This window comes from Mycteria americana, chromosome 2 (genome assembly GCF_035582795.1).
Source record: "Mycteria americana isolate JAX WOST 10 ecotype Jacksonville Zoo and Gardens chromosome 2, USCA_MyAme_1.0, whole genome shotgun sequence".
Taxonomy (NCBI): Eukaryota; Metazoa; Chordata; class Aves; order Ciconiiformes; family Ciconiidae; genus Mycteria; species Mycteria americana.
Genome location: NC_134366.1, coordinates 18,724,756 through 18,747,221, shown reverse-complemented (window position 1 = coordinate 18,747,221; position 22,466 = coordinate 18,724,756). Strand labels below are relative to the sequence as shown.

Here is a 22,466-nt window from a genome sequence, read left to right as displayed (position 1 = left end):
TGTGTTCTGGGTCTGGCTGGGATGGAGTTAATTTTCTTCATAGCAGACCATATGGTGCTGTGTTTTAGATTTGTGACCACGAGGGGTTGGTTATTGCTGAGCAGTGCTTGCACAGAATCAAGTCTTTCTGTTTCTCAGTCTACCCCTCACAGTGGTCTGGGCGTGGGCAAGAGGCTGGGAGGGGACACAGCTGGGACAGCTGACCTGAATTGACCAAAGACATATTTCATACCACACTCAGCAATAAAACGGAGGGGAGTTTCTCCAAAGTAGCAGTTGCTCGGGGACTGGCTGGTCATCAATCTGCTGGTGGGAAGTAGCAAGTGATTGCCTTTGCATCACTTGTTTTTTTTCTTTCCTTTTCCTTCACTTATTAAACTGTCTTTAACTTGCTTTTTCCGATTCTCTCCCTCATACCACTGGGTGGAGAGTGAGCGAGTGACTGGGTGGGGTCTTAGCTGATGGCTGGGGTCAATCCACCACAGGCTGTCACATTTACCCAGTTATAAAGAAAAATTACTGTCTAGCTTTGCCGTGGCAGCAAGAATTGATCTCTGCAATTTCAGATTATGAGGGGCAGAGCTGGGCCACTTCTGCTTTGCAGCCCACTCTGGAAATCCAGCACAGAGATTTTTCTTCACTGTGGTTCACTTCTGAAAAGTGTTGAGTTTCTTCTGTGTGCTGGTTTTGGCTGGGATAGAGTTAATTTTCTTTATAGTAGCTAGTATGGGGCTATGTTTTGGATTTGTGCTGAAAACAGTGTTGATAATACAGAGATGTTTTAGTTGTTGCTACGTACTGCTTATACTTTTCAGCTTCCCATGCTCTGCCATGCTCTGCCATTGATATCTTTATCAATGATCTGGACGAAGGGATCGAGTGCACCCTCAGTAAGTTTGCAGATGACACCAAGTTGTGCGGGAGTGTTGATCTGCTTGAGGGTAGGAAGGCTCTACAGAGGGACCTGGACAGGCTGGATCGATGGGCCGAGGTCAGTTGTATGAGGTTCAACAAGGCCAAGTGCTGGGTCCTGCCCTTGGGCCACAACAACCCCATGCAACGCTACAGGCTTGGGGAAGAGTGGCTGGAAAGCTGCCTGGCAGAGAAGGACCTGGGGGTGTTGGTTGACAGCTGCCTGAATATGAGCCAGCAGTGTGCCCAGGTGGCCAAGAAAGCCAACGGCATCCTGGCTTGTATCAGAAATAGTGTGGCCAGCAGGACGAGGGAAGTGATCGTGCCCCTGTACTCGGCACTGGTGAGGCCGCACCTCGAATACTGTGTTCAGTTTTGGGCCCCTCACTACAAGAGAGACATTGAGGGGCTGGAGCGTGTCCAGAGAAGGGCAACGAAGCTGGTGAAGGGTCTGGAGCACAAGTCTGATGAGGAGCAGCTGAGGGAACTGGGGTTGTTTAGCCTGGAGAAAAGGAGGCTGAGGGGAGACCCTATTGCTCTCTACAACTACCTGAAAGGAGGTTGTAGAGAGGTGGGGGTCGGTCTCTTCTCCCAGGTAACAAGTGATAGGACGAGATGAAATGGCCTCAAGTTGCACCAGGGGAGGTTTAGACTGGATATTAGGAAATTTTACTTCACTGAAAGGGTTATCAAGCATTGGAAGAGGCTGCCCAGGGAAGTGGTTGAGTGACCATCCCAGGAGGTATTTAAAGGACGTTTGGATGAGGTGCTTAGAGACATAGTATAGTGGTGGTCTTGGTAGTGTTAGGTTTACGGTTGGACTCGTTGATCTTAAAGGTCTTTTCCAACCTATACGATTCTGTGATTCTGTGCAGAAGAACCTGGGAGGGGACACAGCTGGGACAGCTGACCCCAGCTGACCAAAGGGCTATTCCATACCATATGACGTCGTGCTCAGTATATATAGCTGGGGAAGAAGAAGGAAGGGGGGGACATTCAGAGTGATGGCATTTGTCTTCCCAAGTCACCGTTATGCGTGATGGAGCCCTGCTTTCCTGGAGATGGCTGAACACCTGCCTGCTGATGGGGAGGAGTGAATGAATTCTTTGCTTTGCTTTGCTTGTGTGCATGGCTTCTGCTTTCCCTATTAAACTGTCTTTATCTCAGCCCATGAGTTTTCTCACTGTTACTCTTCCGTTTCTCTCTCCTATGCCACCGGGGTGGGGGAAGTGAGTGAGCAAGCAGCTGTGTGGTGCTTAGCTGCTGGCTGGAGTTAAACCAAGACAGTCCCCCAGTGGGATGAGGAGCCAGGAGCCTCAGAAGGCTGAACGACAACAAATGCAGAGATTAAGGAGTGGGAAGAAGTCCTACCTACCAGTAAACAAGAGGAAATGACAACCCTGGGTGGCACTGATCATCTCATGTTTTGCAGGCTGCAGATGCGTACTTCTGTGTACCTGGAGTTAAAAAGAAATGAACAGCAACAAGGTGAAGAGGTGCCAACTTCTTCAATAGCATCTTATTGGTTACAGCCCCTATCCAGGAAGGGTAGTGCATGGGTATGCATCCTTTTAGCTGGGTGTCTGCATAAGGAGAATGAAGAGGATGTCAAGAGGGCAAGCACAAAGGACCTTGGCTCTGCAGTCTATAGGCTAGGGTGTTCATTTAGGAGGTGGAAATGATTGATTCTGGTTCCCAATCAAGACTAAGGGTTTTATCTGAAACAGTTACTGACTCAAATATCAAAATAATTCAGGGTAGAAGGTCCAGACCTCCCTAGTGATTCCCTGGTGCCTAGAGGAGCATTGTAGGACAGATGACTTGGAACCTTATTATGGTGAACAATTTATTAGCTCTGCCTAATGGCTGAAAATGGGTGTCACCATCTCCAGTGTCAACCAGAACAAAGTTAAATGAATGTCATCAGTGCTGTGTTTTGAAATGGCCCACTCATGTTGGTTGAGATAGGTGTGCTCTGGGCCTGCTAATCAGATTGAATTCATAGGAGGACACAGTGTATAGCGCGTCTGCCTAGAATCTCATAGATTGTCTAGAATGTGTTGCTTGCTCTTTCAGCCCACAGCAGTTTTGGGTGTGAAGAGGATGGCAACAACAGGAGTTCAGGAATCTTTTGTGCTGAAGATAGAGGCATCTTGTCAGTTCACCTCCAGATTAATGACTGCTGGGTAAGCAAGTTTTTCTTATTTTTAAATAAAGTTATATTTTAAGTGCCTAACATTCACTTAAATCCTGGTGTAGCTATTGAAATCCAGTATAGCTACAATAGATCTATCATAGCTACTATTGTAGCTATACTTTGCAGGTCTTTTCCTGCAAAGCTGCTTTCCAGCTGGGCAGCCCCCAACATACACTGGTGCATGGACCAGTATAGCTACAAAAGATCAAACAGATCTTTCCAGCTGCCCAGCTGGAACACAGCTTTGCAGGAAAGGACCTAGGGGTCCTGGTGGACACCAAGTTGAACATGAACCAGCAATGTGCCCTCACAGCAAAGAGTGTTTTTTAGACACATGTAAAATACGGGAATATGCAAGTCAGCTTCAGACTAGCCATCTTGTGCATCAGCCTAGTAATGACATCATGGAAGTGGTTAATTTAGTTAAATATATAACTATATATATATATAACTATAAATATATAAATAACTCCCAATAACCTCAGAACTCAGAAAAGTGAGTGACTGAGATTTACAGCTATGAAATGGAGAGCAGAATTTGAGCTTTTCAGAGCAGGTTATGAAGCTATTCAGTGGCAGAATAAACTGTTTCGTTTCAGCACAGTGGTTTTTGCTGTCTTTTTGGAAAGAGTTGGGTCCCATGACCAGGGGAAGTGTTAACCATATATGAACTCTCCTGGCTCATCCAACACTGTGTCAAAAGTCAGAAAAGGAGAAAGGTGAGTTTGGGTCGTTGGGGTGAAATCAGATGAGGGAGAGTTGAAAAGGGAGAGTCTCCAATTTATTGTTTTGCTAACTGTAAGAAATTAGATAAGACAGAGATTTTACTGTTGCCCTGGCATAAAACCTGATTTCATCAAGAATTTACTACTTCAGGGAAGTAGTTTTGAACTTTAGTTGGGGCCACTGGCTAATCACATGACTCATTTGCTTTTTTTCCTTTGAAAGGCGTTAACATTTTTACCATATTTTAGCATGCGTATTTGAATAAGGAACCTCAGAGGAGCCTATATAAACAATTTCCACAGACTCAGCCTATTAGTACACCCTACTGGGATGACATAAGGTAAGAGTTACATAGCTCACTGGATAACTCTATAGATGCCAAAGGCATATATTATGTTAAAATTGGAAGGTCCTTATTTTTCTATTATATGCTGTTTAAGTGCTAACTTAGGAACAATGTTTAAAAGTACCTTTGTGATAAGAGTTATTTATGTTGACCTTTGCAGCTTTAGGTTAGCAATGAAATCAGAATATGAACTAGAAGAAGCATAGAAATCATAGAAAATTTTGAAAGAACTAAAAGAAAACAATTTTTATAGCAGTTTAGAATTTGTATTATTGGTAAAATAGAATTTACTCCTAGAAAGCCAGATTCTGGTCTCCTTATTTTTGCTAGGTGGCCTTTTAACTTTCTCTGTCTTAGTTAATGGAACTGAGAAGTAAATTTTTCAAAGTGTGAATCTGAGCAGTCATTTTTAATTTCATGTTTCAAAACAAACCTTCAAGAAATGGTAACTATGAATGATGTGTGGGGCTGTAAAACAGCCTCATCTCTGCTTCACTGCTGTCAGTCAATAACTGAGAAGGGCTCTTTGGGACCTACTGTGGTATCACTGAGATGAGAATCTATCACCACTGCCAAGAATCCCCAAAAATCTCTTTCAACATGAATCTTCTCCTCTTAGTGGGTTGAAGCAAGTCCAGGAGGACTGAAGCGTTCTAAGGTGGGCATCCTAGTGAGTTGTAATTAATTGAATTTAACTGATTTTTATCTCACAAGTTCCCTTCCCAGAATTAAGGAAAAAAACTAGCTTTAAATTCTATACTGAAGTATTTAATTTCATCCCAAACAATTTTTTCTTTGCTATCTAATTTGTTGAATAAAATTCACATTTTATTTTGAGTTGCTTCACAACAAAAAGCTTTCCCTGTGAAGCTGCAAATGAGCTGAAAGGCCAGTTACTCATATGGCTGTAGTGGGGCTACCTGAAGACTGTGCATTGTCAGGAAGACAGAGATCTTGTAGCTGTTGGTGGCTTTGAGCGTGGTCTATGGGGGTTAACCTCTGACTACAGAGGAAGCTGATTTAGGCAAAAGCTAGGCAGCCTTGGGATCCAGCAAAGCAGAGCTCTGAATAACATTTTTCTTTCCAGGCACTTTTCCAGGGTGTGGAAGATGCACCTTTTGTTCCTTCAGCTACTTGATCGTCTGTTTCCTCTTTAGGTGGTCTGATTTTACCTGGTAATTTGCAGAGTCTGTTTGGGAGATCTGCTTTGTGAACAGGATAGAGATGATAGAGCTGAAAGTGTGCCTTGGTCAATGCGCAATTCACTTCTGTATGCAAGAAGTGAAACTGGACTGATCTAGGGCGAGACTCAAGAGCAGATCAGATGATGGCAGTAGCAGAGGTTAAACAGGTAAAAGGAAGTGTCTGTGAATGAGGGAGTCTGGGGAATTAGTCAGGGGTTTTGCTGTGAAAGTAGAGATAACAAGAAAAATACCACACAGCTCTGGTCACCTGTGCGGAGTGTCGTTTCTCATCACAAGCAATAATAGATCATTCAAGATTAACCAAGCTTTGAACAAATACGTGTGTTTGTGGGAAGGTCACCTTTTAACCTAATATTTATTTAATGATAAATACATAATTGTTTGAGCTGGCTAACACTTACACCTGTATTGCACAGCCCACGAGATGGAGATCGAGACTGCAGATGAAATTGCTATCGTGGGAATAGGATGCAACTTTCCTGGAGGTAAGTTTTGGGTAAAAGCAAAGGAGGCTGCTGAGTGAACATTGAAAAGCATGGTCATTTATTAATGTTGAAATGGAGGAAAACAATACATTCCTCCCTTGCTTCTGTAGAATTCGTTGCTTTGGTACTTGTAGGATCTTTTTAAAAGGTCACACTGTGGTGGAAACTAATAGGTTCAAATTTGTCCACTGACAGACAGACCTGCAGTGCTGGCTGTGGGCAGGGCATTGAGCTGCGCACATGAAACTCATACAAATGAACTGGATGGGTCTGGGATGATTTGAGCTTTCTGCATGTGCACTGGCCAGATGATTGTGCATTGTTGCAGGACTATGCATCCATAAGGACAGGACAGATCAAGGGCTTGCCAATATCACCAGCTCTGCCTTTAATATCAATAGGTTGGGTCTTACTAAAAGAAAGCTTCCTGCTTCATTACAGTATAATAATCCAGGGAATGGAATACAGTTCTGTCCTTGCAAGTTGATGTTCAGCCCTAAAGGTGACCATGCTAGTCTCTCCCTTTCCTTATTTTCTTTCTCGCCCTCACCACGTTTCAGTTCCTGGCTTCACTTTGTCCAAGATTCAACAGGTATATGTGGTACAGGAATAACTATGTGGCCCATAGCTAACTGTGAGCAAACATGAATGGTTCTGAATCTAGTAAAGTGTTACTAAATATGTAGCACAAGTCTCTTGCCTGAGCAAGAGACTAATTTGGTGCAAGCCTTTTGTTGATCCAGACATGCCAGTAAAGGGACTCTCTTCAGAAACGTTGTTCTTAATTACCTCACTATGCAATAAGTGAACATGTGTCCTGATCCTGCACTGTGCATGCTCAGAACTGAACTTGTTTCTGAACTTGCCTCAAAAGTTGAGCGATGGGAGCTGTTAAACTACCCCATGTCTGGCTAGTGTCTGAGGCTGTGTCTATGATGATGGACTAACCATGGGAGGGCTTACGTGGGAATGCTGTCCTGTGATCACTGTTACTGACTGCTAGCACAGTCCCCAGCCCAGCGCTGGCCCTCGTCAGTTAGAGCTCTCCCAGTCAGTGCTTGGGCATGCCACAGGTTAGCACCTGCAAGGGACTGTTTCCAGAGTGAGTGTGGGTGCGGCCACTACATATGTTGGGGGAAGAGGAAGCTGAGAGGAGGAGAAATGTGGGCCACTGTGTGGATGCCATATCAGTTGGTTTCAGGGCTAAGAAGAGGGCCTAGACATATCTTCAGTGCCTGGAGCTGGAGCTCTGGATCTGAACCAGTAAGGACAGGGTCCCTCACAGTCTGTGTTGGGCTCTGTAAGCATTGAATGGACACATACTTTTATGTTTGATTTAGGTGCCCTTCTAGTGCTAGGGACAAAGGATAATGCCTCTGGCATTTTCTTGGTATTTGTAAGCTCAGTCTGTCTTCAAAGAACTAACGTCCAGAGATGACCTTTTGCTGCCAGTTAAGCTGCCTGAGGAGTGGTGCTGTACAGATACAGAAAGATCTCATCATACCCGTGTGGTCATTAAGGACATGATGCATGTATATAGTAGATGCACTGACATGGTAGGGAAACAGGGACAGCAGAAGGTTAAGGATTTTGTGGGGTTCCTTTTCTTTTAGGCAAGCAGTGAAGGGATCAGTCATACTGTCCCGGTTTCAGCTGAGATAGAGTTAATTTTCTTTATAGTGGCTGGTATGGGGCTATGTTTTGGATTTGTGCTGAAAACAGTGTTGATAATACAGAGATGTTTTAGTTGTTGCTGCACTGGTCAAGGACTTTTCAGCTTCCCATGCTCTGCCAGGTGCAGAAGAAGCTGGGAGGGGACACAGCCAGGATAGTTGATCCAAACTGACCAAAGGGCTTTTCCATACCATATGACATCATGCTCAGTATATAAAGCTGGGGAAGAAGAAGGAAGGGGGGACATTTGGAGTGAAGGCATTTGTCTTCCCAAGTCACCGTTATGCGTGATGGAGCCCTGCTTTCCTGGAGATGGCTGAACACCTGCCTGCCCCTGGGAAGGAGTGAATGAATTCCTTGCTTTGCTTTGCTTGTGTGCACGGCTTTTGCTTTACCTATTAAACTGTCTTCATCTCAACCCACGAGTTTTCTTGCTTTTGCTCTTCCGATTCTCTCCCCCATCCCACCAGGGGGGAGTGAGCGAGCGGCTGCATGGTGCTTAGTTGCCGGCTTTCCATTTTCCTCTCACCAAAGAATGATCATTTCTTTCTCTGGTGATTCTACTTGAACAACCTAGATTTATACATGGGAGTTCCTTGTAACTGAGTGTGCATTTCTGAGTCTGCATGGGGAGGGGGAAGCACATAATTTAATCTACTTTAAAACCTTTGTACAACAGGTGATGGAATTGACAATTTCTGGAAAGTCCTGGAGGAAGGCAAAAACTGCACAGTAGAAATCCCTCCTGAGAGATTTAATGCCAAAGACTGGTATGATCCAGATGATAACAAGCCAGGAAAAATATGTACAACACGAGCTGCTCTTCTCAATGAGTGAGTCTGTCACTATGTGGTGCCACCGATTTTTTTTGTACTTAGACTAAGGTGTCTGGCCTTTCAGAGGGTGCAAAGCAGAGGGAGAGCTTAGAAATGGGACCTAGGAACCGGCTTTCTTTTATCTCACATGATGAACGTGCAGTTGTCAAAGTGCAGGAATTCCTGGTGTGTGACATTGATGAGCAAATTTAGTCGCAGGCTGTGTTAAGCATGTATGTACATGGCTGAGAACACATATGATCTTTGATTATGTAAACAAACATGTATGTACATACCCACCATGTGTTAAGATGTCACCTGTCATGCGACGGGTGTGTCTGCATTTTGGGTATACAGAAGTACACAGGCATTATGCATGAAGGGGTATATACCGGATCTGAGGTGGGCTCCAGCCTGCCAAATAATTCGTACTATTCACCTATGGACTCTGGAGGAAGGTGGCGGAGTATGGACTCTGAGCTGTAAGAACTGCCTGGTAAGTCTCCTCCAGTTTCAGCCTGGAGGTTAGCCAGCTTTGCTGGACCTCTGGACCTAATCCTGTGCTTACAGTGACAAGTAGCTCTAATCCATGTGCAGGTGTGACAATTTAGAGACAAAGTAAGCAAGTCTGGTTTTGCTAGATAGTCAAGAAGGGGATCTGATGCTTAATTTGAGTGTTATGCTTGCTTGTAAACCTGAACTATTAATAATTTCATAATAATCTTGCTTTTCTCTGGGCTCATACTGTCATGTCTTAAAAAAAGAAACTTTTTGTTTATTCTGAGTCACTCCCCCATAATACTGAGGGATTATGTATGTATAAGTATCAGGTAAAGATAATAGGGTAAAGAGAAATCCTGGAGGAGCAAACTACAGTATGCATCCTTTCACTTGTGTCCTCATGTCTCATGTCAAATTATCCCAGAGATACGGGTACAGCTGTTTGGGGCTATGACTAATGCGAAGAATAGCAAATCACAGTAAGATCAACATAAGCGTCTTTTATTTTAAATCCACATTCACCTTAAACCGTCAGGCTGTAGACCTGTATTCAGACGAGAAGTTCACATGCACAGATGCAATCTTACTGCCTCCTGAGATTAATACTTAGCAGGTTTGAATTGGAGGACCCAGAATTACTTCAGTGATTAGTCCCATGTTAGATATTGGATTCTCCACTGAAATCAAGAAATGATAGAAGGCCATGCAAATCTGAGCCTGGGATACAAGATTAAGCCTGGGCTTGGTCTTTTGTAAGTGAGGGCCTACTTTGAATATTTTTTTAAAGATGAACACACACACATACACATATAAAACATTTTGAATTTATTATTAGAGAAGTATGGGCATCTCTTGGAAGCATCTGAGCTGATCCTCTATTTATTGGTTTTAAATTGTAAAGCCATTGGCCCATATTGCCTTAAAATAATTTAGAAGACAATATTTGTTTAAAACTTGTTGGCTAAGACCACATTACAGCAGAGGGAGTCTAATTCTGCAAATTTTCATAATCTGAGGAGTCCTGTTGGTACTAGTGGGATAACCATGTGAATAAAAATTTCTAGGAGTGGGCTCATAACTGTGAAATGCAGAATCATTGATAAAAATACATATTTTGTGGTGGGACATAAAACACCCTTGGCCTATAAACATTTTCTTCTGAATTTCTTAAATGGGAACTGTGACCACTTACTGCTTTGCTTTTCATGAAATTGTAAAAAATGTGTACTTTGAGCCTAGAAGAAGATGCGTTTTGTATATTTATGGTACCATTTTCTGCTCTGTGTATTTTAGATTTAATTCATTTGACAACCACCTGTTTGGGATTAATGATCTGGAAGCTGAACGCATGGATCCCCAACAGAAGTTACTGGTAGAATGCACCTACAAAGCCCTGGAGGACGCAGGAGTCCCTGTAGAAGCTGTCAGTGGCACCAAAACAGGTGTTTTTATTGGTAAGATGAAAATTTCATGGTGAAAAATGTCCGTTTGAACCTGACAAAGATTGGAGCACTCCTTCATAAACTTTACATATGTATCTAGCACTGGAGAACTTAAGGCTACTGTGCTATGACACTACTGGTTATTTTTGCTAAGGATTACTAGGCTACTCTAAGAAGTTCATTATATAATTCACGTATCTATTTTAGGTGCTCCTCTTAGCGTCTTCAGGCACTGAAGTTGAAGCAGGAAACAGTTAACTGCCTCCCCAACCCAACCCTTCCCAGGAATGATACTCTCAAGGCAGGCCTACACATTTTTCCAGCATACTGTTTTCCAGTATAACATTGGTTAAGGTGTTGTTGGGGTTAAGATCCTTTTTAACCAGCAGAAATCCTCATGTAGATATTAGTATGCTACCAATGTGCACTTGTCCAACTGCTTATTTTGTCAAGGAGCTAGAATAACAGCACATTTTTGCTGGTGTAATCTGTGTCTCTTTTCAGAGGAGTTTTCTGGGATAGTTAGGCTGATGTAACTAGAGGGGCAAACTCTTTAGATTAACTTTTAGTCTGAAACATGCTCTTCTTTCACAGAGGAAGACTATTCCTTGCTCTCTGAATAGATGCACTGCATTTTCCACGCATGCCTGTGGACTTAAGGATCCACTGTATTTCAAGCATATGTGTTCTCAGAAAGAGGACACAACTCCTCTCACAGGCCCTGTTCTTCTTTTCTATTTCTGTCTTACTTACTGGATCACAGTGAGCAAACCAAAGATAAATAAAAAGCATTGGATGTAGCTTATGCTGTGACCTTTAACTTGGTACATCTGAGGAACTGAAGCTAATATCTTGTACATTTATATCCCAGCTATCCTTATTGTAACTTCTTAATATATATTCCCATAGCTAAACCAAAACAACCACTCTCAAACTGAGATAGAGGAGTCTAAGCAGGCTACACAGATCTTAACTGTATCATACAATGAGCTAAGCCATCAGGAAAGGCCTGTCATTTACTGTGCAGGTAGAAATTTCAAGTGTTAGGTATGTTTGTGGAAGTTGGGCTCAGGAGAAATTGCTGGGAGTTTTGCCTTTGACTTGCGTTGAAGCAAAGTTTCACCAGAGGAGCACTGATGCCATGTAGTTTACTACTAAAACAGAAAACCAAAATATGCTATCAGGTTTAGAGCTGTACATCCCTTTTGTTTGCTTAGGTTAACATGACATGTATTTCATATTTTTACAGGTCTTATGAATCGAGACTATGAAATCGTAACAAGCAGAACAGTGGGTGAAGTAAATCATTATGATGGTACTGGAACAGCAATGAGCATTGCTGCTAACAGGGTCTCATTCACATTTCATCTGACTGGACCATCACTGGCTATTGACACTGCATGTTCATCTTTTCTTTTTGCTCTGCACTACGCCTTGCGAGCAATTAAATCAGGTAATGGGACTGAAGAGATGCTGGACAAAGAAATTAGGATTGGTACTGTTTCTGTCTATCATCCTGGACATCTCAACATGAGTATGTTTCTATTTTATTCCAGGAGATTGTGAGGCAGCAATCTGTGGTGGGGTGAACTGCATAATAGATCCCCGCACCTTTGTATCTCTCAGTAAAGCAAAAATGATCTCTCCAGAGGGAATAAGCAAACCCTTCTCCAAAAAGGCAGATGGCTATGGAAGGGGAGAAGGCTGTGGTGTTGTTTTCCTCAAACCACTGAAAAAGGTAAGACTGCTTGTGAAGCAGCCTAAAATAAGTCTGGTTGCTTACCTGAATTTTCTGTCTTCAGCTCTAATAATTACTTTTCCAGAAAATCTTTTCCAATTCAAGCTTAAGATTAATAAAGCATTTATTAAGCATTAAGCATTTATGCACTTCCCCTACCATGGGAAAGGGATCACACATTTAAAAGTTAGTATTATACTCTCTCTGTTCTTGGTTTTGTTGTTTTGCTTTTTTTACTTATACAGAGAAAGCACAAAATCATTAAAGATAATTTTACCTTTTTATGAAACAGGCAAAGGAAGACTACAGCAAAATCTGGGGTGTTATAAATATCAGTGCAGTAAATCAGAATGGTAGGTCCATAACTCCAATCACAAGGCCGTCTCAAATAGAGCAAGAGAAGTTACTGCGGAGCATTTATGGAACTCATGTTGATCCCTCAGTTTTGCAGTACATTGAAGCACACGGTACAGGAACTGCTGCTGGAGATCCTACTGAAGCTGAAAGCCTAGGTAGTGTCATTTGTAAAAACAGGTCTTCGCAAGCTTCCATACTGAAAATTGGTTCAGTGAAGGGAAATATTGGCCACACTGAATCAGCTGCTGGAGCAGCAGGGTTAATCAAAGTGCTTCTGATGATGCACCATGGAAAGATTGTTCCATCCTTGCATTACTCAAAGGACATGAGCAGCATCGATACAGAGAAATTAAACCTTGCCATTCCCACAACTGTAGAGCCCTGGGAAGAATCAGGTGAGTATGGAAGAGTAGCTGGCATCAACTGCTTTGGATTTGGAGGAACCAATGCTCACATTGTAGTCAGGCAGGTTAAGCAGCTAGAGCCTCTTCCTGCCTTTAAGAGGCCCTTTGAATTAGTTCTGCTGTCAGCAGCATCAAGTAAATCCCTTCAAATGACAATGGCTGATACAGCTGACCAGCTGAGCACAAGAAACTCCATAACTCTTCCAAGCCTGGCCTATACGTCTGCCTGCAGAAGAAGCCATGCCAACTACAGGTACCGAAAAGCATTTGTCACAAATTCTCTCCAACACTTGCAGCAAGAGATTATGTCGGCAGTGAGCACTGAACTTGCCATGTCAAAGGTGGAACCACAGCTGGTGTTTGTGTTCTGTGGCAATGGTGTAACGCTGAAGGAATTCAGTGAAGCACTGCTGAGCTCAGAGCCAGTGTTCAGAGACAAGTGTAAGGAAATAGAAGCACTTTTTCAGAAACATGCTCCCATCAGCCTCCTGCCAGCAAGAGGTCATAGCCCAAAGGATTTGTTGAACCCAGAGCTTTCCCAGCCCTTGCTTTTTACCCTGCAGGTTGCCTTAGCTTCCCTTCTGAAATACTGGGGCATTAAGCCAGTCGCTGCTATTGGCCACTCAATAGGGGAAGTTGCTGCTGCGCATTTTGCTGGGTACCTTTCCCTGGCAGATGCAGTCAAAGTGATTTATCACCGGAGCAGACTGCAGGCAAAGACTGCCAGCGGCAGAATGTTGGTGGTTGGAAACATCCCTGTTCAAGAGATTGATGAATGTCTGCATCGCTACTCGGGAAAGGTGTGCATTGCAGCTTTCAACAGCCCAGTTTCCTGCACCTTGTCTGGGAATTCAGACTCTGTGGATGCTGTCCAGAGAGATTTAGCTCAAGCTTTCAGCCAGAGAAACATCTTTCTTCATGTTTTAAATGTCCCAGCTGCATACCACAGCCCCAGCATGGATATGATACTTGAGGACTTGGAAAAGAACATACAGCCTTTAGAAAAACAGAAGGGGGAAATTGAAGTTATTTCAACACTGACTGGGGTGGCTGCTTCTGAAAAGGACTTTGCTCAGGGTAAATTCTGGGCTCGGCATACTCGTGAGCCTGTTGCTTTCACTCAAGCCATCAAAACTGCAGCTAGAGACAGGGAAAATGTGATGTTTGTGGAAATAAGTCCTCACCGAGCGTTGCAGCGAAACATAAAGGAAACTTTAGGAAAAGGCACAAAGGTGTTCTCTTCTTTGCAAACTGATGCAGAGTATCAGACACTCTTCACCCTGGTAGGAAATCTGTTTGAACTGGGATATAATCCCAACTGGCAGCACTTTTATAATGGGTATCAAAGTGTTCCAGTGGTCATTCCACGGTATCAATTTGATCGCAAAAAACTCATGGCCTATCTGGATATCCATCTAAAAGCACAGCAAAGAGGCATCAGCTCCAGTCATCCTTTGATTTATAGCATAAACAGTGACAACATGGAGTTTGGCTGCCTCCTGTCTCAGGACACAACATCATACTTATATGAGCACAAGAACAACGGTGTGGCTTTAGTCCCTGGTGCTTTTTATGTGGAGCTTGGTCTGGCCTCTGTGATGAGCAGCTCAAGACCTAAAGTGCCTCTGAGTGCTTGCCAGATGAGTATCAGTTTTTCTGCACCGTGTGTTCTCACACAGAGTTCCCAAATCTTGAGTATCAAGCTGAGTCCACAAAAAGCAGTGACAGCCTTTGAGATACTCTCTTCCTCCAATGCAGTTTATGCTGCAGGCCAAGTTACAAAGGGGCCTGAAGCTGTGCTGGAAGAAAGCACCATCTCCTTCCAAGACATCTATCAAAGATGCAGGTCAGTGGTTAGCAGAGAGGAGGTTTATGAAGCACTGTCTCAGACTGGCTTTCAGTATGGCTCCATATTCAGACAGCTCAGTGATGTGCATTATTGCCACAAACTAAAGGAAGCTATAACAAGCATAAAGGTGAACAAGGAGACTGTCAGAGAGATGTACAACTACTGTATCCATCCAGTGCTGCTTGACTGTTTTCTGCAGATGACCGCTGTCATGACCTCAAGGACGTTCCAGTCCAGAGCAGGCTTCCCTTCAGGGATAGGCAGCCTGGTGGTGCTCCGACCACTCGAGGAAGAAATGATGATATATATGAGAACAAGCAAATCCATTGGGAACTGCCTAGAGGTCTGTGGATGCTTTATGGACAAACGTGGCTCTGTTTTGGCTGAACTCAAGCGTGTCACCCTCACTTTCACAAAGGAAGCATCTTCCAGAGACAATGAGTTCATGTTTGAAAACAAGTGGAGAGAAATGTCTCCTTCACAGACATTTGGACATCTGGGGACTATGCCCAGAGTCCTAGTGTTTGCTGACAAATTTGGGGTAGCTGAGCAGCTCAAAAAATATTTGCACCCTGATTCGAGATATGTTATTTATGAAGACTGGGAAGCCCTCTTGGAAGGTGACAAACAGAATAAAATGAGAGCAGAGGTTGAGGACTATGATGAAATTCTGTTCCTGTGGGGAATTCAAAAGTTAAATGAAGATTTCCCAAGCAAAGTGGTAGACCAATTGGCAAAGTGTTGTGAAGCCTATCGCCAAGTTATTGTGGCATTAAGAGAGAAAACGTCACACTGTTCAGTCAGAGTTATCACCTACAGAACAACAGAAAGAAATGTAGACCACATTAACTGTGGGTTTGCATTGTATGGCATGACCAGAACTTGTGTCGTTGAAGTTCCAGAAATCACATTTCAGATGATTGACCTCAGCTCTTACAGTTCCCTGGACATCTCAGTGCTAGCAGATGTTCTTGTCAAATACAAAGGTGTGGACTATCCAGAAGTTTGCATCAGCCAAGGAAGAACTTATGTGGCTGAAATCAGACGCACACCTTTTGTAGATGCAGATTACCGCCAACCCATAAGATCTCTCCAGAAGTCAGAAACATTCACTTTGTACACTTCTGATCCATACACAGCAAAAGACTTGTCTGCTGAATTATCCACCAGCACTGCTACTCAGCTTGACAAACAGAGCATTGAAATTCAAGTGGATAAAATATGTCTCCACTCAGAAGATTATTTTCCCATTAGTGTTTCTAGTCGTAACTTTGGTAATACACTGTATTGGAATTCACAAGTAGACAAACACAGACTTTTAGCTCTTGATTTCAGTGGCACAGTAACAGCAACAGGCATTGATGTGAAGAAAGTTAAAGTGGGAGATCACGTGGTTTCATGTTACCCAACTGCTGCGTCATCCAGAGTTCGGATTCCAGGAACAGTTTGTTTCAATGTAAAGAAATTCCCATGCTTTCAGAATGTCCCTTGTGTGTCATACTTTATCATTGCATGGGAAATACTCAATCAGAGGTTACCCAAGGGGAAACACGGCAGAACATTGGGTATTATTTCTACAGAGCCATCATCAGTTTTGTGCCGTGTTCTTTCTGCAGCAGCAGAAGAGATGGGTTGGAAAACAGCACTTGCAAGGCCCACTCCTGATAAGTTCCAGTATATAAGCTTATGCAATGCCTTGGTTGTTCTTCCTCCAGTAAACAGGCTGTCTTGGGAGGATCTGGATCACATGGATTTTATAAAAGATGTGGTGATAGTGTGTGGCAATCAACAGTCTGAATGTATCCAGAATGTCAGTCAAACTGATCATGAAAACGTCAGCTTTCATATCCTTACACTTACCAGCATTTTCCAGAAAGCATGTCTAAAGGAATTGCAAAAGACTGTGCATGCATGGATCAATTCCATGGATATGAAACGGTTTAGACATCTGTCAGGTTCTGTTTTTCAGCAAACTGAGAACTTTGAAAGAATGAACTCTATGATGTCCTATTTTACCTGCAGTTCTGTCCCACTTGCTGTATTGAGAAGGCAGAAGGACATCACCATGCTTTCAGATATACCATTGTATGAATCTCACAAGAAGTTGTTTAAGCAGAATGCTGTTTACATAGTAGTTGGAGGGCTCACTGGACTTGGCTTCGAAACGGTGAAATTCATAGCCGAGAATGGAGGAGGGTGTATTGCAATACTCTCCAGGAAAATTCCAAGCAATGAGAAGCAAGAAGAGATGAAGGCTTTGCAGCAGCAGTATGAAGGGAGCAAAGTAGTGTTTGTGCAGTGTGATGTTACTTTGACCAGTGATGTTAAGAAAGCTTTCCAGTCCATTGCAAAAATCTTTGCAGGGAATCCAATCAAAGGTGTATTTCAAAGTGCTGTTGTTTTACATGATGGCCGTCTTGAAGTTCTGAACTTGGCTGACTTTCAGAAAGTGCTGAGCCCAAAAGTGGCAGGGACTCTAAATCTTCATTGGGCTACCAGAGGCCAGGAGCTTGACTACTTTGTGTGCTACTCCTCTGTTACTTCCTTTCTAGGAAATTCCACCCAGACAAACTATGCAGCTGCAAACTCTTTCTTGGATGTCTTCTGCCTCTACAGGAGGAACTGTGGGCTTTCAGGCCAATCCATTAACTGGGGTGCTTTGAACCTTGGCATACTGTTAAATCAAAACCATATTCAGAACATTCTGGGATCCAAGGGCATAGACATTCTGCAAGTGCATGAAATTCATGATTATCTCAGGAAAAGCTTACTTATTAATAACCCGCAGCAAGCCATCGTCAAATTAAATTTTCAAATTTTATTTAATCATGTTTTTTCTCGGATTATGTCGCTGAAAAGTCGCTTCAAACCACTTACGTCAGAAGAATTCAGAAACAAGCTTGAAACCTCTGAAGAAACTCAAATACAAGCCCAGGATACTGCCTTAATAAAATCTGAAGACTATATCACCTCACTGGTGAGTGACCTCACTGGATTGAGCCCAGATGAACTAACCATGAACACACCACTTTCATCATTGGGCATAGACTCTATGTTAGCTATGACAATTCAGAACCGTGTGTTTCAAGACAGAAAGGTGAACATACCTCTTCTGAAACTGCTTGATCCTCACACAACTCTGTCAAATGTAGTAGTACTTTTAGAAGAAACAAGCAATACAAATGGAATAGTTGAGAAAAAAAATGCTGCGGTTGAAAGTGCAGAAAATGGGAGCTGGCTATAGGAGTCTTCTCACTCAGGAATTGTGTAACTTTGAAGATACCTGGACCCTTTGTAGTATCTCAGAATATGTCATTGCAGACAGGATAGAACATCTGGTGATGCTGAATGTACTCTTCTGTGTTGACCCAGAAAAACCCGCAGCAGGTTCTTCTGCCATTGCACTAGCTGTATTAATTTCAGTCAATTGTTTGACTTGTTACTTTCAATATTTTTTACCTTCATTTTTCAATGTTTTAAACTGGAAATAGGTAGGTTAATACATATACATTTTCATTTGATAAATTTCTATGTTCAATGCACATTGCATTTTTAAAATGGTATTAAAGTCTTGATGAAAATGGTATGTTTGCACTTTGAAATGATGAATATACATGTAAAGCAGCATAGGATTATCACCATTTTTGTCATTATTATATTCTTAATGTATTATTCTTTTTTTGAGTATTACCAAATGTGTCTAAATATGGGCGTCTTTTTGAAAGACTTCTAGATGTTGTAAATTTCAAAGGTTTCTTCTCAAAAAATTAAACTTTATTTTTTCCTTATGTCTGCAAAAATATAAAAAATTTATCAATTGCAAAGCATACAGTAAAGCAACTGTTTTTCTTTATTAATTAACCATCTTTTATGAAAGCCCAAATAAACAAGAATAGTAAAAAAGTTTGAAAAGCAAAACTTAAAGTGTATTTTGTCTTATTTCAATTTTTTTGTCCCTCATCTGCTCTCCAAGTTTAAATTTTCATAATCCTAACACCTGCCATTATTTTACTCCAGTAGACCTACCCCACACTTTTGAAAGCAGAGCCCACAGAGAGACAAATTTAATGATACTTATGTAGTAGTGATTGAATTCTGGAAATTCCAGCATAATTTAAAATCTATAATGATTAAAAAATCAGAGCATTGTATTCAGTTTCAATTCTGACTATATTAAATCATTGTCATATTTCTAAGACAACCTTTTCTATTGCAAACTTAAAAGCAAATCCTATGCATCGAAGTCAAACACAGAATACAATTTGCATGCATGCAGTCATTACCTGTGATTTTTATATAAATACCTGATTTCATTAAGAGACGATGGTCTTATCTACCACTTCAAACACAGACCCTCTTCAGTTAGTTTCTTCAGCTCAGATCAAATCATTCTAGATTAGTCTAGGGTGAGAACAGTACTTTGCATTACACAGAAGAGGTTATAAATGCCTTTGATCAAGCAGGAATCAGCATTTTAGATTCATTTTTTCCTACAAAACATGCTAGTATTATTTAATCCTATATTGTAAGATAAATTTAGTGTTAAACATTCTCAGCAAATTATATATAAAAGAGATACTTCCAAATCTTCTCACCAAATTATATGCAAATATAATGTCTATATAATATATTTATAATATTTATAATATATTTATTTATAATATATATAATATATAATTTCTTAATATAATTAAAAATAATTTCTACGACAAGGTGACCCGCCTAGTAGATGAGGGGAAGGCTGTGGATGTTGTCTATCTAGACTTCAGTAAAGCCTTTGACACAGTTTCCCACAGCATTCTCCTGGAGAAACTGGCTGCTCATGGCTTGGACGGGTGTACTCTTCGCTGGGTAAAGAACTGGCTGGATGGCCGGGCCCAAAGACTGGTGGTGACTGGAGTTAAATCCAGTTGGCGGCCGGTCACAAGCGGTGTTCCCCAGGGCTCTGTGTTGGGGCCAGTTCTGTTTAATATCTTTATCAATGATCTGGACAAAGGGATCGAGTGCACCCTCAGTAAGTTTGCAGATGACACCAAGTTGTGCGGGAGTGTTGATCTGCTTGAGGGGAGGAAGGCTCTACAGAGGGACCTGGACAGGCTGGATCGATGGGCTGAGGTCAATTGTATGAGGTTTAACAAGGCCAAGTGCAAGGTCCTGCACTTGGGCCACAACAACCCCATGCAACGCCACAGGCTTGGGGAAGAGTGGCTGGAAAGCTGCCTGGCAGAGAAGGACCTGGGGGTGTTGGTTGACAGCCGCCTGAATATGAGCCAGCAGTGTGCCCAGGTGGCCAAGAAAGCCAATGGCATCCTGGCTTGTATCAGAAATAGCGTGGCCAGCAGGACTAGGGAAGTGATTGTGCCCCTGTACTTGGCACTGGTGCGGCTGCACCTCGAATACTGTGTTCAGTTTTGGGCCCCCCACTACAAGAGAGACATTGAGGGGCTGGAGCGTGTCCAGAGAAGGGCAACAAAGCTGGTGAAGGGTCTGGAGCAGAAGTCTGATGAGGAGCGGCTGAGGGAGCTGGGATTGTTTAGCCTGGAGAAAAGGAGGCTGAGGGGAGACCTTATCGCTCTCTACAACTACCTGAAAGGAGGTTGTAGAGAGGTGGGGGTCGGTCTCTTCTCCCAGGTAACAAGTGATAGGACGAGATGAAATGGCCTCAAGTTGCACCAGGGGAGGTTTAGACTGGATATTAGGAAATTTTACTTCACTGAAAGGGTTATCAAGCATTGGAAGAGGCTGCCCAGGGAAGTGGTTGAGTCGCCATCCCTGGAGGTATTTAAAAGATGTTTGGATGAGGTGCTTAGGGACATGGTATAGTGGTGGTCTTGGTAGTGTTAGGTTTATGGTTGGACTCGATGATCTTAAAGGTCTTTTCCAACCTATACGATTCTGTGATTCTGTGAAATAACATTTTCCCAGAGACTCACCATTAAGATCACTGGGATATATATCCAAGAGGAATGAAACAAAGCAAGAATAGTATATTAGGTGAACTGTAAAATATTTGCCCTTTATTAGGGAAACTTTTATTCTTCTTTTGGAAGTGTTTACTAACCACAGAGTTGATTTAATTAAAAAATCAGGTATCTTTTTACATCTTTCTCCAAAGCGGAGGGAAACTTTTAAGGAAAAAATCATAGAATGGTTTGTGTTGGAGGGGACCTTTAAAGATCATCTAGTTCCACCCCCCTGCCATGGACAGGGACATCTTTCACTAGATCAGGCTGCTCAAAGCCCCATCCAACTTGATCCTGAACACTTCCAGGGATGGGGCACCCACTACTTCTCTGGGAAATCTGTTCCAGGGTCTTGCTACACTCATAGTAAAGAATTTCTTTCTTATGTCCCATCTAAACTTACCCTCTTTCAGTTTAAAACCATTACCCCTTGTCCTATCACTACAGGCCCTGGTAAAATATCTCTCTCCATCTTTATTATAAGCCCTCTTTAAGTACTGAAAGGCCGCAATAAGGTCTCCCTGGAGCCTTCTCTTCTCCAGGCTGAACAACCCCAACTCTCTCAGCCTTTCTTCATAGGAGAGGTGTTCCCGTCTTCAGAGGAGAGGAACACCACTTGTTACTGATCTCCATTTGGACACTGAGCCATTGACTCTTTGGATGAGGCCATCCAGCCAATTCTTTATCCATCCAATAGTCCATCCATCAGACCCATTTCTCTCCAGTTTAGCGACAAGGATGTTGTGTGGGACTGTGTCAAAGGCCTTGCAGAAGTCAAAACAGATTACATTAGTTGCTCATCCCTTATCTGTCAACATAGTCACTCCATTGTAGTAAGCCACCAGCTTTTTCAGGCATGATTTACCCTTTGTGAAGACATGTTGGCTGTCTCTAATCACCTCCCTGTCATCCATATGCCTTGACAGAGCTTCCGGGAGGACCTGTTCCATTATCTGACCCGGCATGGAGGTGAGGCTGACTGGTCAGTAGTTCCCAGGGTCCTCTTTTTTACCTGTTTTAAAAATGGGTGTGATGTTTCCCTTTTTTGAGTCTCTGAGGACTTCGCCTGACTGCCATGAATTTTCAAATACAATGGAAAGTGGCTTAGTGACTACATCTGCCAGTTCCCTCAGGACCCTGGGATGCATCTCATCAGGTCCCATGGGCTCGTGTATGTTCAGGTTCCTCAGACAGTCACAAACCTGATATTCTCCTATGATGGATGGGACTTCATTCCCCCAGTCCCTGCCTTGAGATTCAGGGACCTGAGATGTGGGAAGAGCAATTGCCAGGGAAAACTGAGGCAAAAAAAGTTGCTGAGTACCTCAGCCTTCTCCATGTCAGTTGTCACCAGATCCCCTGTATCACATATCAGGGGTGGTACAATTTCTTTTGTCTTCTTTTTCTGACTAACATACCTGTAGAAGCCCTTCTTGTTATACTTCACATCCCTTGCCAAATTTAGCTCTAGCTGTGCTTTAGCTTTCCTGATTCCACCCCTACACTTCCAGGCAGTATCCCTATATTCTGCCCAGTGTCGTGGTTTAGCTTCAGTTAGCAACTAAGCACCACCCAGCCGCTTGCTCACCCTCCCCCCCAGTGGGATGGGAGAGAGAATCGGAAGAGCAAAAGTAAGAAAACTCATGGGTTGAGATAAGAACAGTTTAATAATTGGGAAAAAAAAGAAATAACAACAACAACAATAATATTGTAATGAAAAGGAAAACAACAAGAGAGCTAGAGAGGAACAAAACCCAGGAAAAAAACCCAAGTGATGCAACTGCTCACCACCCGCCAACTGACGCCCAGCCAGTCCCCGAGCAGCGATCGCTGCCCCCCGGCCAACTCCCCC

At 42.7% G+C, this 22,466-nt stretch overlaps 1 protein-coding gene across 1 annotated transcript; it reads left to right on the top strand.

Moving 5' to 3' along the window:
• Positions 1-2,994: 2,994 nt before the first annotated feature.
• LOC142406570 (mycocerosic acid synthase-like) lies at positions 2,995-18,079 on the top strand. The gene is made up of 8 exons (XM_075495513.1): positions 2,995-3,098; positions 4,058-4,175; positions 5,803-5,871; positions 8,225-8,378; positions 10,155-10,315; positions 11,553-11,756; positions 11,860-12,041; positions 12,334-18,079. Exons 3-8 carry the CDS (start codon positions 5,811-5,813, stop codon positions 17,893-17,895), a joined length of 6,324 nt encoding a protein of 2,107 aa, XP_075351628.1. The 5' UTR covers positions 2,995-3,098; positions 4,058-4,175; positions 5,803-5,810; the 3' UTR covers positions 17,896-18,079.
• Positions 18,080-22,466: the final 4,387 nt, after the last annotated feature.